The sequence below is a fragment of the Dama dama genome, chromosome 18 (assembly GCF_033118175.1).
Source record: "Dama dama isolate Ldn47 chromosome 18, ASM3311817v1, whole genome shotgun sequence".
In the NCBI taxonomy this organism is placed as follows: domain Eukaryota; kingdom Metazoa; phylum Chordata; class Mammalia; order Artiodactyla; family Cervidae; genus Dama; species Dama dama.
In genome coordinates, this window is record NC_083698.1 from 25,179,621 (window position 1) to 25,194,360 (window position 14,740).

The 14,740-nt window shown below is 35.7% G+C and overlaps 1 protein-coding gene across 7 annotated transcripts in view; it reads left to right on the top strand.

The window, feature by feature from the left end:
- The first annotated feature begins 3,047 nt into the window (after window positions 1-3,047).
- The window catches only part of HDAC9 (histone deacetylase 9), an 896,685-nt gene continuing 884,992 nt past the window's right edge, over window positions 3,048-14,740 (top strand). For 4 of the 7 annotated variants that reach the window (XR_009696639.1, XM_061165033.1, XM_061165034.1 and 1 more), the window contains exon 1: window positions 3,069-3,090. Coding sequence is in view for 5 of the 7 variants with exons in the window: in XM_061165033.1 (XP_061021016.1) it covers window positions 3,069-3,090 (22 nt within the window). In the remaining 2 variants the exon portion in view is untranslated. Of the gene's footprint in view, window positions 3,091-14,740 lie in introns of all 7 variants that reach the window. The other 3 variants (XM_061165031.1, XM_061165032.1, XM_061165036.1) reach the window with 3 other exon arrangements.

Sequence of the window (14,740 nt, forward strand, 5' to 3'; positions counted from 1 at the left end):
TGTAGTTCAGACTTATTGTAAGAATGACTAATATTGTAGGGGAAAACCTCCCTATTCTAAGAAAATAGTCTGTTTTTCTGCAGTCCATTTAGATAAAGAACCTTGGGAAGATTTAAGAATAAATTGTCCTTTTTCATTGACAAATATTCCCCCACTGGCCCCTCTTTCTTTTCCAGGCAACTAAAAATAGTCTTAATTTGTGCCAAATTCTGAATCAGTTTTGTCCCTAAGAGGTGTGAATAGGACTCCTCATCCACTGATCTTGTCCATGAGTAGAGGGAAGTGTGTGGAGGCTCTCATGCATGCACACAGACACACACACCTCATATGCATATACATGTAGAGGGCCCACATCCCTGGAACATTTTAGGAGAACTCTTTAAGTGGCCACATTTCAGGTATGCAGCTATAGTTACTGTGGTGACTTTGGTTTAATGTGGCTTGTCGGAAATGCAGATATAATAAGTGGAAACTAGCAGCAGCAGCAGTATGCATCAACATAGAAATGTGTGTTAATTTTCTTTATAACAGTGTTCAGATAACCAAGCTTTCATAATGTTAGAAGAATATGTAATGATTAGGCAGTTATTAAAAAGGTTGAATGGCACAGAGAGTAGCTTACATTTTTGAAAGGTATTTAATGATGGTATTTTGGAAACCAAATTCATATTTTCACTTAAGATTCACTTTGCATCTCAAGTCCAGAGCTTTGAAGATAAAACTGTACAGTTGTGTATTGATACAATTATGTATTGATAAATGGCCATAGACAGTTGTCATGTGTGTTTGTGGAAATAAATGGCAGAAATGTGTAGAAATAGAAACATCTTTTTAATCTTAGATTTTGGGACAAGTAGCAAAACTTTGGTTTTGTATGTATGTTCAGCTTTTGGAAATTATTGGTTAAATTGAGTCTTATTTGAAGTATACTAGTGTCAATTGTACAAAGTGGCATTATGGATTAAAAATAACTTTTTTCCAAAACACAGAGTAACTATGCCTTTGAAGGAAAGTACCTTCCAATGCTACTTCACTTACAGTCTCTTAAAGTTTCCTGTCCCTCGCTTTTTGTTATTTTTGATTTGAAATCAGACTGTTCTATTGAGAATCAAGAATGTATCTAGAGCATTTTAAAATACTTTAGGTTGCAGTGTAAAAAAACTGAAATGTCAAAAATCTAAAAGTACACAGTCATCAATTTTAGGTAGTCTGTAAATTCAAATTTCACTCAATTTTAGCTCTCACTTTGTTTCATTAACCTTTTAACTATGAAGCATATGACATCTCAATTTTCTCACCTATAAGGATAGAGAAGGGAGTTACAAGTATCTATTAGCATGGTTGATGTGAAGATAATGTAAAATATGGTAATATGTCTAAAAGTACTTTGTAACTAAAGAACTATGCAAATAATGTTATTACATTAAAAATATAATACTGACATCTTTTTATTTGGAAGCCATTGTCAGAATGTCTATTTGCTGATATAGAAATCAAAGGACTTTTTTACTCTTCATTTTTCATCTTTTTTTTGTAGAAATACTGCTTTCTCATCAACCTGGAAATTAAGATTCTTTAAATAATGCTGATAAAGTAGCACATCAGTATAAATTTTTGAAGCAGATTTATGAAAATATGCATTTTATTGTTTCTAAATCATAATGTATATCCAGCATGAATGATGAGGTAAGAATTAGCCTGTTAGAATTGATTACTCTACCTATTTTTAATAACTAGCATACTTCTATTTTAAGACCATTTGAAGTGTTATAGGTATTCTTAGTGATGTTATATGGTTCTTCAAGGGAAATATGTATTTATATCTGCTTTATACATTTGGACAAAAATAGTAATAACACTTTCACAATACTGATTGGAAAACGAGTCACAATAAATATGTTGGATTTTCAAGATAAAAAGATGTACGGTTCTCAGATTTACAGCATACTGTCTATAAAAATAGTGCAATTGGGATATACTATTTTAGTAAGAAACTCATTAAGTACAACTTTAAGAGCTTCTTTTTCCTCTTGATTTTTTAAACTTTGAAATTCCAGTAAGCTGTTGGGAAAATGTCCTTCCTATTGCTCTTTGCTGCCGTGTCTAGAAGTGAGAGTACATTCAAATTAAAAACAGAAAGTCCCTTAAATTCCTTTCAAGAAGTCCATCCTGTAAGTGCCACTCCTGGAAAGACTATGGTTGTTATTACTTTTGACTGGAACAAGATTGCAAAAGACTTGAAGAAGAAATGGAAATAGTAATGAGAATTTTCTGTCGCCCTTGTAGTTTACGGTGTATTTGTTACACTTCTTTTTTAGTCTATTACAGTGTTTTTGGCAAGAAGTCCTTACCTTTAGAAGGAAATCTGTAACAGTAATAGTTAAGAATACTGTATAATGAGATACTTATTATAATTAAAATTTAAAATGTCTGTAATAATGATGATAACAAATTAGTTATAATTGTAAATAGGAAACTAATTATAATTATGTGGAGTGCTTTTCAGGCTTCCCAGGTGACTCAGTGGTAAATAATCCGCCTGCCCACACAGGAGACTCAGGTTCAATCCCTGGGTTGGGAAGATTCCTTGGAGAAAGGAGTGACAATCCACTCTAGTATTCTTACTTGGGGAATCCCATGGACAGAGAAGCCTGGTGGACTATATAGTTCATGGGGTTGCAAAGGAGTCGAACATGACTTAGCGACTAAACAACAATAACACAAAGTGTTTTTCACGTATTCTTTCCACATCTATTATTTTATTTTAGTGTTTGAATATTTTTGTGCTTTGGTAAATTTGCTCTTCTATAAATGAAGACTTAAGAAACCTGGGAGGTAGATGTGACTACCTCAGAGATTCTCCGTCGAGCTGTGGCTGAACTGAAACTCAAGGCTGGTCCTCTTATATTTCTTTTCCTGTGTGGCTTGATGTAATGTATATAATACACAGGCATTTTTCTTACATTCTAGGTTCTGCCTAGACCAGCTTCTCGTGGACCAGCATTGCCAGCTAACAGAAGGCTGTGAGTCTGCATCTCGGCCCATCCATCCTTCTCCTTATTCCCATGATGAGTTCACCAGTGCGGTCCGGTCAGTCTGGTTGCTTTTTAAACTTTAAACAAATTTAGTATGAAAGATGTTGTTTTGTATTGCTTCAAGTTAAGCAATTTAAATTGTGAAATGACTTTTTTCTCCTGATGAAGTTTGTTCGATATAATGAATTTTGAACTGTGTTCTATAGCCAGTCCTGTATTGCATAACCAACTTGCATTCCAGGCAATTAATTTCATTTGCTTTGTTATCTGAGCAGTAGACTTTAATTCTTCTGCTGCAAATGTAACATTTGGGGTGAATTTTATGAAGTTATAAATATTTATTAAATATGACGTAGGCATCTAATTTACATCCATAGTCTTTCTGACCAAATACCTGTCTGTATGCTTTTTAAATGGTGTCGTGGTCTTTGCAAGTCAGCTTGTGGATTTATTCCTCTTCCATCTCTGTGACACACAGGAAGGATATTTTTCTTCCCCACCCTTCTTTGCTGCCACTCCTGTTTCCTATATACATATTTAATTATAATCTCAACATCTGCTTCCTCTGAGTCCAGTTAATGTGTGGCTCATGTAGTGTTGTGATCAGCACAGCCAACACCCGTTTCTCCAGGAATAGGGTGTCACTTTTGGAACAAACACGATCCAAATCTTCAGAATGATGGAATAGCTTCAGATATCACATGTGAAACATAGACAAATTTAAAAAGAATTTTCTGTTTGGATCATTATGGGAGTATTTATTTCTGTGTATTCTTTAAAAATATTTCAGCATATTGATATCCTTGAGTTATCCAACTCCTAAGGTTGAAGCTAGTATAATATTTTACTCAGTTTATCTTTTGCCAAGATTTTCACTCTGTGGAGGGCTGGTCACACCCAGATCAGCTGCTCTGGAATTTCAGTGTCTCATCAGCCTTCCCCACATCCCCAGCAAGTTGCCAGTTTCTGTGTTGAATTTGGAACTAGAAATTATTGGAAAGTGTAACAGTATTTGTTTGTTCTAAATGATGTAGTAAAGATATTCCAGAATCTTTAGTCACAGTCATGATTTATAATTGGCATTATTATCTGAATAAGAGATGAAGTTACCTAGGCTTCTTATATCTGAGTCCATGTAGCTCAGGGGTTCTCAAACTTTAGCATCAGTGGGAGGGCTTGTTAAAATGAAGCCACTTCCCCATTTTTTTTTGGATTCAGGTCCTAGGTGTGTCCCAGGAATTGCAGTATTTACAGGTTTCTCTAGGTGATGCTGTTGCTGCCTGGGGACTACACTTTGGGAAACACGGGTCTAGCCTACTAAACCTCTTCCATCCTCCACCTCTGCCTGCTCCCCACCCACTCTTGGCCCCACACGCCTACCCTCACAGGCAGCCCTCTGTGTGACCTGCGTTACTTATCACAATTAAGTATAGAATTACAGTCCTTTCTATTGAGTTGAACATAAAATGATATTTGCATCTAATATATGTGTATATTACCTTTAAATATGTATTACAGTAAGTCCCCTACATATGAACGAGTTCCATTCCAAGAGTGCGTTTGTAAGTTCAATTTGTTAGTAAGTCCAACAAAGTTAGCCGAGGTCCCCACTAACACAATCCATTGTATGGTACTGTACTATAATAAGTTTATAATACTTTTCACACAAATAACACATGCATGAAAAATAAGCAGAAAAGTGAAGCGTTTTTAACCTTATAGCACAGACCTTAGAAAGTAGAGAAGTACAACAGCTGGCTTACAGGGGCCGGCACACATGTCCACAGCTTTGAAAGTTCACATCTTTAAGGTTCGTATGTAGGGGACTTGCTGTATGTATATTTTCTCTGTCAATGGGAGTATATATATTTATTTATATATAAATTTAATGTTTCAAAATTACATAATTTAAAAGAAACATTTAATTTAGAAATACCATAGTCAAACATTTTTTTCTTGTGGTAGAATGTGTTGGAATCATTAAAAAACATACTGACAGAAGTTGGAACAAATTGGCTGAGTACAGATGTGGCTTACAGATGTGGAACAGGTATAGCAGGCTAGACCGGTGCTTCCTAAACTTACTCCATTTCTACTAGTTACCGTCTAGAATTTATACAGGGAGTGCCCTTAATTCTCAAGACCAGAAGCTATACTTTTTATTTATTTTTATAAAATTGTCTATGTCTCTTTATTCTCTACTCATCTTCCCCATATCTTCTCCACATTGTTTGTTTACCTCCCACTTTTACTTCACAGAGAATGACAGGCCAGATAGAACCATGGGAAAATAGATTTTTTGTTATTTCTACCTGAATTTGTAATCTTGAAATGGACACAAAATGCAGATCTCATTAAGGCTAATGAAGGATGAAACTATATGGCAAATTTTTGGATCCAAATTATAATTAAACTCAACTTATAAAATTTAACTTTTAAATAATTATTGGATTCACTTATTTTCTTCTTTTTTTATTGAAGTATAGTTGATGTGCAATATTATGTAAGCTACAGGTGTACAATATAGTGGTTCACAATTTTTAACGATTACTTTCCATTTATAGTTGTTGTAAAATATTGGCTACATTCGCCATGTTGTTTAATATATACTTGTAGCTTATTTTATATATGACAAGTTCTATCTGTATATTGCCCCTCTCTCCTTTCTTCTCCCTCATGGTAATCACTAGTTTTTCCTCTGTATCTGTAAATCTGTTTCTTTTTGGTTACATTCACTAGTTTGTTGTACTTTTTAGATTCCACATGTAAGTGATATCATCCAGTATTTGTTTCTCTAACTTATTTCACTCAGTGTAATTCTCTTCATGTCCATTCATGTTTTGCACATGGCAGAATTTCAAAATGGACCCTTTTATTTTTAATGTGAAACACACAATCCTGTCAGAACACTGTTGTAAGCCGTTAGATTCCCAGTTTAGCCGGTCAAGGCCTGTTTAAAGGTATATGCTTGGCAATGAATGAATACAGAAATATTTTGATCACCTTATTTGAAAAGGAGAATAATGTAATAAGAAATATTTAAAAATTTCACCTGGTTAAAAAAAGTGGACCAAATGACAGGAAGACAAACAGGTGAGAAACTCTATGGTTGATGCTTAATGTGATCTATGGACATCTTAGGTCGTTTCTCAGGTATGTCTGTATTACATCTAATTTCATTCTAAAAGTAATGAGTTTTTATTGAGAGATCAATGTAAGGGTTATTCCAGTCTTAATTTTCTCATCTGATGTGTGGAATAGAATGTGGGAGTGACATTTTTGTTGTTGAGGTAACTGCTTAAGAGGTAAAGTATATTGGGCAAAAAAGCTATAGAAACGAAGTGTACATGTAAGGAACAGATGGTCAGAAGTAACATTTACTGAACTTTGTGAGGTAAAAGAGAAAAGGAAGACAGATGAATGCATGCACCTAACTTTTGAGAGAGAAAAAATATATATGTTTAAAGGAGTTTCAGGTTAAATAGAAATCTTATTGTCTGTGCAGCATAGACTGTTGTTTGTGTAAGAAGGGGACGTGAATCCATGTTTTAAGGTGTGTATAGAGAAGGAGTGTGTAGCACATACATTCAGCTTCTTATGCTCAATTTGTAGCATTATATAAAGACTCAGAGTTCCTATATGTAAATGTAATGTATAATAAGATGATCAAATATACTGGACTCCTTTTCAAAAGGACAAAGTTAAATAATACCAAATACTTGGATTAATCCCACAGATACCTAGCATAGCTCACTGAAATCAACATACCCTTCCAAGAGTATGATTTTGTAATATGAAAATGTCCTTTGAGGCTGCTGTTTTGCTGAGGAGGTTATTGCCAGTCATGATAATCGTTTAGTTAGAAGGAGAGTGGATGATAAATGAGACAGTCACCAAGTGAAGCTCATTTGACTTTAGAGTCATTAAAATTTTTCTTATGGACTTTTCTTTCTTATAAATGCTTCTGGTCTGCTGAGAGCAGCATTCTACAGAGGTCTTAATTAGTTATGTTTGGAGAGTTCTTATGAATGAACTCTAAATTGAAGAAAGTCATAGCAAATGGATCAGGCAGTGGGACTGTTTTCTGTTTATTCCAAATACAAACTGCCATCAGAGAGACCTGAAATACACTTTGCATTTATATAAAGGAAAATGTTCTAGCCACAAACATTAAAACATTCTTAAGCTACCGTTAGCCTGTATCTCACAGTGCCATATATATTCTGCTGGTGAGAAGTAACCTAATTGTTTGACTTAGAAAAACTGTTTTTCTCATATCTCCTTAAAAAAAAAAACCTGTCTAAAAAGAATTAAATTGGTCTTATGCAATCACCATCCATTTATTTTTCCTTTGTTCTGCAAAGGGCTCTAAGGAGTTATTGTACACCAGAAAAATAGTCTCACTCCAGTTGTTCCAGAAATTCTTTATAGTAAGTATTCAGATAGAGTATTTCTGTTTGTCTTGAGAATTGGTTCTGGGATGGTATAAGTCTTATTTTCCTCAGGCATTGACAAAATTCTCATAGAAGTTCTCTAGCCATATTCAAATACAGTCAGTATCAAGGACTAAATATTTCTGTCTCAATCATATATTCAGTCAAACAATAAATACTGATTTCTGAATACGGAATACACTGAATTTTATTTTAATCTTGCTTCCCCAATAATGTTCTATGTTAGAGCACTGGGCATTGCTTTTGGGCTCTGAGGAGTCTGAATGGAGAAAAGACTACATGCATGAGACTGTCAGCTAGCTGTTGCAGTTAAGATAGTCATTCATTCAAAACTTACTATGCATGTATTTGGGCTTCCCTGATAGCTCAGTTGGTAAAGAATCGCCTGTAATGAAGGAGACCCTGGTTTGACTCCTGGGTCGGGAAGATCCGCTGGAGAAGGGATTGGCCACCCACTCCAGTATTCTGACCTAGAGAACTCCATGGACTGTATACACCCTGGCATCGCAAAGAGTCAGACACGACTGAATGACTTTCACTGACTCACTCATACATGTATTTTGTACTAAGCTGTGTGTTATTCAGTGGGGACACAAACAGTACTAAAATCATGGTTTCTACCCTTATGGACATACCTTTTAGTGAGAGAGACAGAAGTGTAAATAGTTTTGGTCCATTCAGTGTGTTAAGTATTTTAATAATTATAGGAACAGAAGTTAATTTCTTCAGTATAGCAGTCTATACAACATTTCTGGTAATTTATTTTTATCAGGATTGCCAAAATTCAGAAGGGAAGACATTAGGGCTCATCTAACCTAGTTTTCCAAACATGTCAGGTAATAAATATCATCTGATGCTCTTGTCAAAAATATAGGTTCTCGGACCACTCCCCGCCCCCGCCCCTCCTCCCCCCTGCCACTGTTAAAAAAAAAAAGACATGCTAAGCTATAGCTCACTTATTTTGCTTTCTGATGCATAAAAACCTAGTACTGTTGAAAACTAGTTCAGTTCAGTTCAGTCGCTCAGTCGTGTCCGACTCTTTGCAACTCCATGAATCGCAGCACGCCAGGCCTCCTTGTCCATCACCAACTCCCGGAGCTTACTCAAACTCATGCCCATCGAGTCGGTGATGCCATCCAGCCATCTCATCCTCTGTCGTCCCCTTTTCCTCCTGCCCCCAATCCCTCCCAGCATCAGGGTCTTTTCCAATGAGTCAACTCTTTGCATGAGGTGGCCAAAGTATTGGAGTTTCAGCTTTAGCATCAGTCCTTCCAGTGAACACCCAGGACTGATCTCCTTCAGGATGGACTGGTTGGATCTCCTTGCAGTCCAAGGGACTCTCAACAGTCTTCTCCAACACCACAGTTCAAAAGCATCAATTTTTCGGTGCTCAGCTTTCTTCACAGTCCAACTCTCACATCCATACATGACCACTGGAAAAACCATAGCCTTGACTAGACGGACCTTTGTTGGCAAAGTAATGTTTCTGCTTTTTAATATGCTCTCTAGGTTGGTCATAACTTTCCTTCTAAGGAGTAAGCGTCTTTTAATTTCATGGCTGCATTCACCATCTGCAGTGATTTTGGAGCCCCCCCAAAATAACATCAGCCACTGTTTCTCCATCTATATCCCATGAAGTGATGGGACCAGATGCCATGATCTTAGTTTTCTGAATGTTAAGCTTTAAGCCAAATTTTTCACTCTATTTCACTTTCATTAAGAGGCTTTTTAATTCCTCTTCACTTTCTGCCATAAGGGTGGTGTCATCTACATATCTGAGATTATTGATATTTCTCCCAGCAATCTTGATTCCAGCTTGTGCTTCTTCCAGCCCAGCATTTCTCATGATGTACTCTGCATATAAGTTAAATAAGCAGGGTGACAGTATACAGCATTGACATACTCCTTTCCTATTTGGAACTAGTCTGTTGCTCCATGTCCAGTTCTAACTGTTGCTTCCTGGCCTACTTATAGGTTTCTCAAGAGGCAGGTCAGGTGGTCTGGTATTCCTATCTCTTTCAGAATTTTCCACAGTTTATTGTGATCCACACAGTCAAAGGCTTTGGCATAGTCAATAAAGCAGAAATAGATGTTTTTCTGGAACTCTCTTGCTTTCTCGATGATCCAGCAGATATTGGCAATTTGATCTCTGGTTCCTCTGCCTTTTCTAAAACCAGCTTGAACATCTGGAAGTTCATGGTTCACTTATTGCTGAAGCCTGGTTTGGAGAATTTTGAGCATTACTTTACTAGCGTGTGAGATGAGTGCAGTTGTGCGGTAGTGTGAGCATTCTTTGGCATTGCCTTTCTTTGGGACTGAAATGAAAACTGACCTTTTCCAGTCCTGTGGCCACTGCTGAGTTTTCCAAATTTGCTGGCATATTGAGTGCAGCACTGTCACAGCATCATCTTTCAGGATTTGAAATAGCTCAACTGGAGTTCCGTTATCTCCACTATCTTTGTTCTTAGTGATGCTTTCTAAGGCCCACTTGACTTCACATTCCAGGATTTCTGGCTCTAGGTGAGTGATCATACCATCGTGATTATCTTGGTTGTGAAGATCTTTCTTGTACAGTTCTTCTGTGTATTCTTGCCACCTCTTCTTAGTATCTTCTGCTTCTGTTAGGTCCATACCATTTCTGTCCTTTATCGAACTCATCTTTGCATGAAATGTTCCCTTGGTAGCTCTGATTTTCTTGAGCTCTCTAGTCTTTCCCATTCTGTTGTTTTCCTCTATTTCTTTGCCTTGACTGCTGAGGAAGGCTTTCTTATCTCTCCTTGCTATTCTTTGAAACTCTACATTCAAATGGGAATATCTTTCCCTTTCTCCTTTGCTTTTCGCTTCTCTTCTTTTCACAGCTATTTGTAAGGCCTCCTCAGACAACCATTTTGCCTTTTTGCATTTCTTCTCCATGGGGATGGTCTTGATCCCTGTCTCCTGTACAATGTCACAAACCTCCGTCCATAATTCATTAGGCACTCTCTAGAGGAAATAATAATTTGTAATTAAATTCTGAAATTCTAGATCTTAATATTAATGTTTTCTCTGCTAGTAAGACATTCTGTTTTTATGTGGAGATGAACCAAAGAGATTCTTATAGGTAGAATACATTTTTTTCTTCCTCAGAACAAATTTCTAATTATTTAACCCAGATCAAATTTTTAGAATGATCCCAAGGTAATAGAAAACATGATTTGAGTCTGAACATTTTTAAGAGTAAATAAATTAGGCTCTGTGAGCCCTGGAGTGATTCCAGTGTGACTTTTAATTTTGATGAGTTGAATGTATATAATGTAATTTTGATGAAAATCCACCCAGAGGAATTTTCCAGACGTAGAACACAACAGCCATCATGCCCCCTGGGATTTCATAATGTTGTGGTTTCATGGGCTCCTCAGTGAGTCTGGATGGCAGAGTTACTATAGTAACTGTATTCCTAAGTCCTGTAATTTTAGTTTTCAAAGCGAATTGCATTTAGGTGGCTCATTTCTGTTTTTTCCACCATTGTGGGAACACTTATATCAACTATCCACCTTATTGAGTGAGAGACCTGGCTATTTATACAAACTAAAGGTTTGTGGCAAGATCTTATATTCTATTAATATTCCTTTTCTTTTTTTCTGTGGCAAATGTTAGGCAAAAATTAGTTGAGTTTTCCTCTCATGCCTCTATTTTGCTAAACAGCTGAGTTCCCTTATAGAAATGTAGAATAGATATAATTAATGATCAAAAAGTTCTTTGAAATAAAAAAAATCTATGAAAATGCTAAGTAGTATAAACAATTTGAGGGCAAGCATTAATAAAAGCTTCACTGCAAGCATTTTTAAAGAGCACTAATAAAAGTTTCATGGTTCAATTAATACAGCACAACATTGGGTTTTCTAGAAGCATATGGGACCCAGAAGGCCTGCCCCTGTTTTTAAAATTTACGAAGTCTTTAATGATTCACCACTTTTACTCCAGTGCATTACCCACTGTGGTGCCATTTAGTCATTAAGTAGGAAACTAAAACCAGGACAAAGCTACAGACAAATATCATCATGTCCAAGTGGGTATGTTTTTCTTCAATTTGTTCACAATGAGTTACCATAAAAAATGAATGGCAAATGAAATAGAGCTGTAGACAGATCAAGGTTATGGCTTCCCCAGATGCATCTGATCAGTTGGCTTTTTAATGGAATACAGGCTAAATCTTATTACAATAATCTTGATTTAACTAAAATAATTTCAGGCTCCCAGCTAATTATCTATTTCAAGTAGTGTTCAAAAAAATATTCTAAGATAATGAATAAATTTGTCCCTTGAAGTTTGTTGTAACAGAATTTGGTCACAGAGTATACTATAAGTGGGAAATACTTCATGTTAAATTTTATTAAATATTGTTTTAGTGTTTTTAATTACAGCAACTTCACAGTTAAGTGATTCATTCTTGTACTATTGCTAAATCTAAACTTCTCAGTATGGGATTTTCTTGGTTCTTTTTATCTTGCTATGTGTTGTTCTGTTGCTAAGTCGTGTCTAACTCTTTCCGACCCCATGGAGCGCAGCACACCAGGCTCCCCTGTCCTTCACTGTCCCTGGAATTTGCTCAGATTCATGTCCTTTGAGTTGGTGATGCTGTCTAACTGTCTTGCTATATAGAACAAGAAAATTCTGACTTTCTAATAGGTGAGGCATTATTATGGGTTTAATTTTGTCATGCTTATCTTTACAAATTACAATCAATGCATTTTATCAATGCATGTTCCGTGTGTTGATTTCTGTTTCTTTAGATACTTTAATGTCCAAAATGAAAGACTCATGACTAAATTACTGATGAGTTTTTCTTTAAAATCTGTTTTGATTGAGAGGAAGTAGAAAACTCTGAGGTACTCTGTGAAATTTTTTGAAGTTTATTTTTTTTCGTGATAACTTTCTGGCATTTGATTATATAAAGCTCTTTCCTTTTATGATAGATGGTCGCTTGTCAGACAGCTCTATGTAATTAACCTTTTCTTCCGGACTTTTAACTTCTAAGAAAACTTTCTCTTCATTACTGGTATTATAGATCCACTGGCAACTGGCTGAGCTGGGAAATTTCCTCTGGAGTTAGAATTTGCTGTAATAATTTGCCATTCTCAAAAGATGACAGATAAAAATTAAGAAATATATAGAGAATCACAGAAAGTAAAACATTTTGAGTGTTATTTATTGGAGCATATGTGGCCCTACATAACTCTTAATCCCTAAAAATCATTGTAGTGTTGCAAAACAGTCACACATGGGCACACATGTACACACACATTCTTTGGTATTCTGAGGCGCCAGCTTCAAAGTACACAGAGGAAAAAAATACTCTAAAATAGTCCACATAATCCTATAAACAAAAGGCTGTCCACGTGTATTTTGCAGATGAACCCAATTTTGCTTATGTATCTTCAAAAAGTTCAGCATTGTTTTGTAACTGTATTCATGAAAAGATCAATGTAAAACAAGTATTTATTAACCATGGCTTATTTGGCTCAGATTTCCATCATCATATTTAAACTATGAAGGTGTTTAAACATGTGACTCCAATAAGTGGACTTTCAGAACTGTGACCATTACTTCTTTCTCACTATAATTTCAGATAAACTGGCATGATTCTTTTGCAGTCTTCAGCTCTTACTGAGATGACTTTCATACATGAGTTGTTGCTGTTGTTTAGGCAATAAGTTGTGTCCAACTCTTTCTCAACCCATGGATTGTAGCCTGCCAAGCTCCTCTGTCCATGGAATTTCCCAGGCAAGAATATTGAAGTGGGTTGCCATTTCCTTCTCCAGGGAATCTTCCCAACCCAGGGATCGAATCTAATGTCTCCTGCATTGGCAGGTGGATTCTCTACCACTAAGCCACCTGGGAAGCCCATAAACTAGTTAAGGAAACATAATATTTAACATTATACATATTATGCTCATTTTCTGGTGAGTACCCTCTAACAACAAGAACTTGAATGTTATAAAAACTACACTGTTTCACTATTTGGCATGATTCTAAAGAAAGGTTTCCATAAGGAAGTCTTAGAAAATGTAGATAAACTGATTTGTCATGACCTTAATATATTTCTGATCTTGAGATTTTGAGTGCTTTCTGGAGATCTAAGACTGCTTTGCAAATGGGCAAAGTCAAAACTTTACCTTGAACCTCTCTTTTAAAAATCTCTATCTGATAGGAAAAATATTACAAGTCATTGTAGTACTTTTTTGGTTTGTCACTGGGACCCCAGATGTCTGTCCAGTGTGTTCAAGGATGTGGACATTTTGGAAATGTTACTATCATTTAGGGCATACTGTCATAATAAATTATTAATTCAGTGAGTGTGAAATAATTCTTCCTAAAGTCTTGTCTTCCCTCATTATATGTTGTATTAAATAAGCATTATAGTTAGAGATATTTTAAAAGCTGCTTTAAGAAAATAAGAGTATATGCTATGACAATTGTTTTTGCATTGTTTTTATGGTTTTTAATTACATATATATATATGTGTGTGTGTGTGTCTTTGTGCCTATAATATTGTGTTTGATTTTTTAATGGAGGATTGAATGAACATGTCTTATTTTGGCTTTATGTTTAAAGTGAAACAATATATAGGTAAACAGATTTTAAAGGTAATAGTATTCCAGTTAAAGGACCTAGCAATTAGTAGGAAAGGTCAGGAAGCCAATTACAGATAAGGGTAAAAGAATATATACCATAACTTGTGTTAGATAATGCATGTTATTGAATTTCTGAATTTCAATAAAACATGTCAAAGAAGAGTTCATTTTCCCTTCTGTTGGGAGAATTGATAATCTGCTTAGCCATCTGCCTTCCTACCTTTCTTTATTTTTCTTTTATGCTGTCTAACTCCAAACAGGATTTGGGATCTATATAATAAGTTTAAAAAATAAAACACATGAAAAGGAAAAGAAATAAAGAAAGGAAAATTGGATAAAGTAAACACCTTTAGTACACATACTCAGGTTCTGTGAAGTTGAAGAAAAGGAATGGAGTTGGCTCTGAACTTCCTGGTAGCAAGTCTGTTTTCTGCTATGAGATTATGCTTCCTTTAGCCTAAATCTAATCAAGTCACTGCCCTCTTTAAGAATTATCAGTGGCTGTCCATCACCCCTACCTAATGTATAGCTGTGTATGTACCCTTTCCAGATTTACCTTCCTCTTTTTCCTCAATGAGCCCTGAACTTTGTTCTGATCACCACATGGAGCTGTGTGCCTTCCACAGGTCCTGCTTTT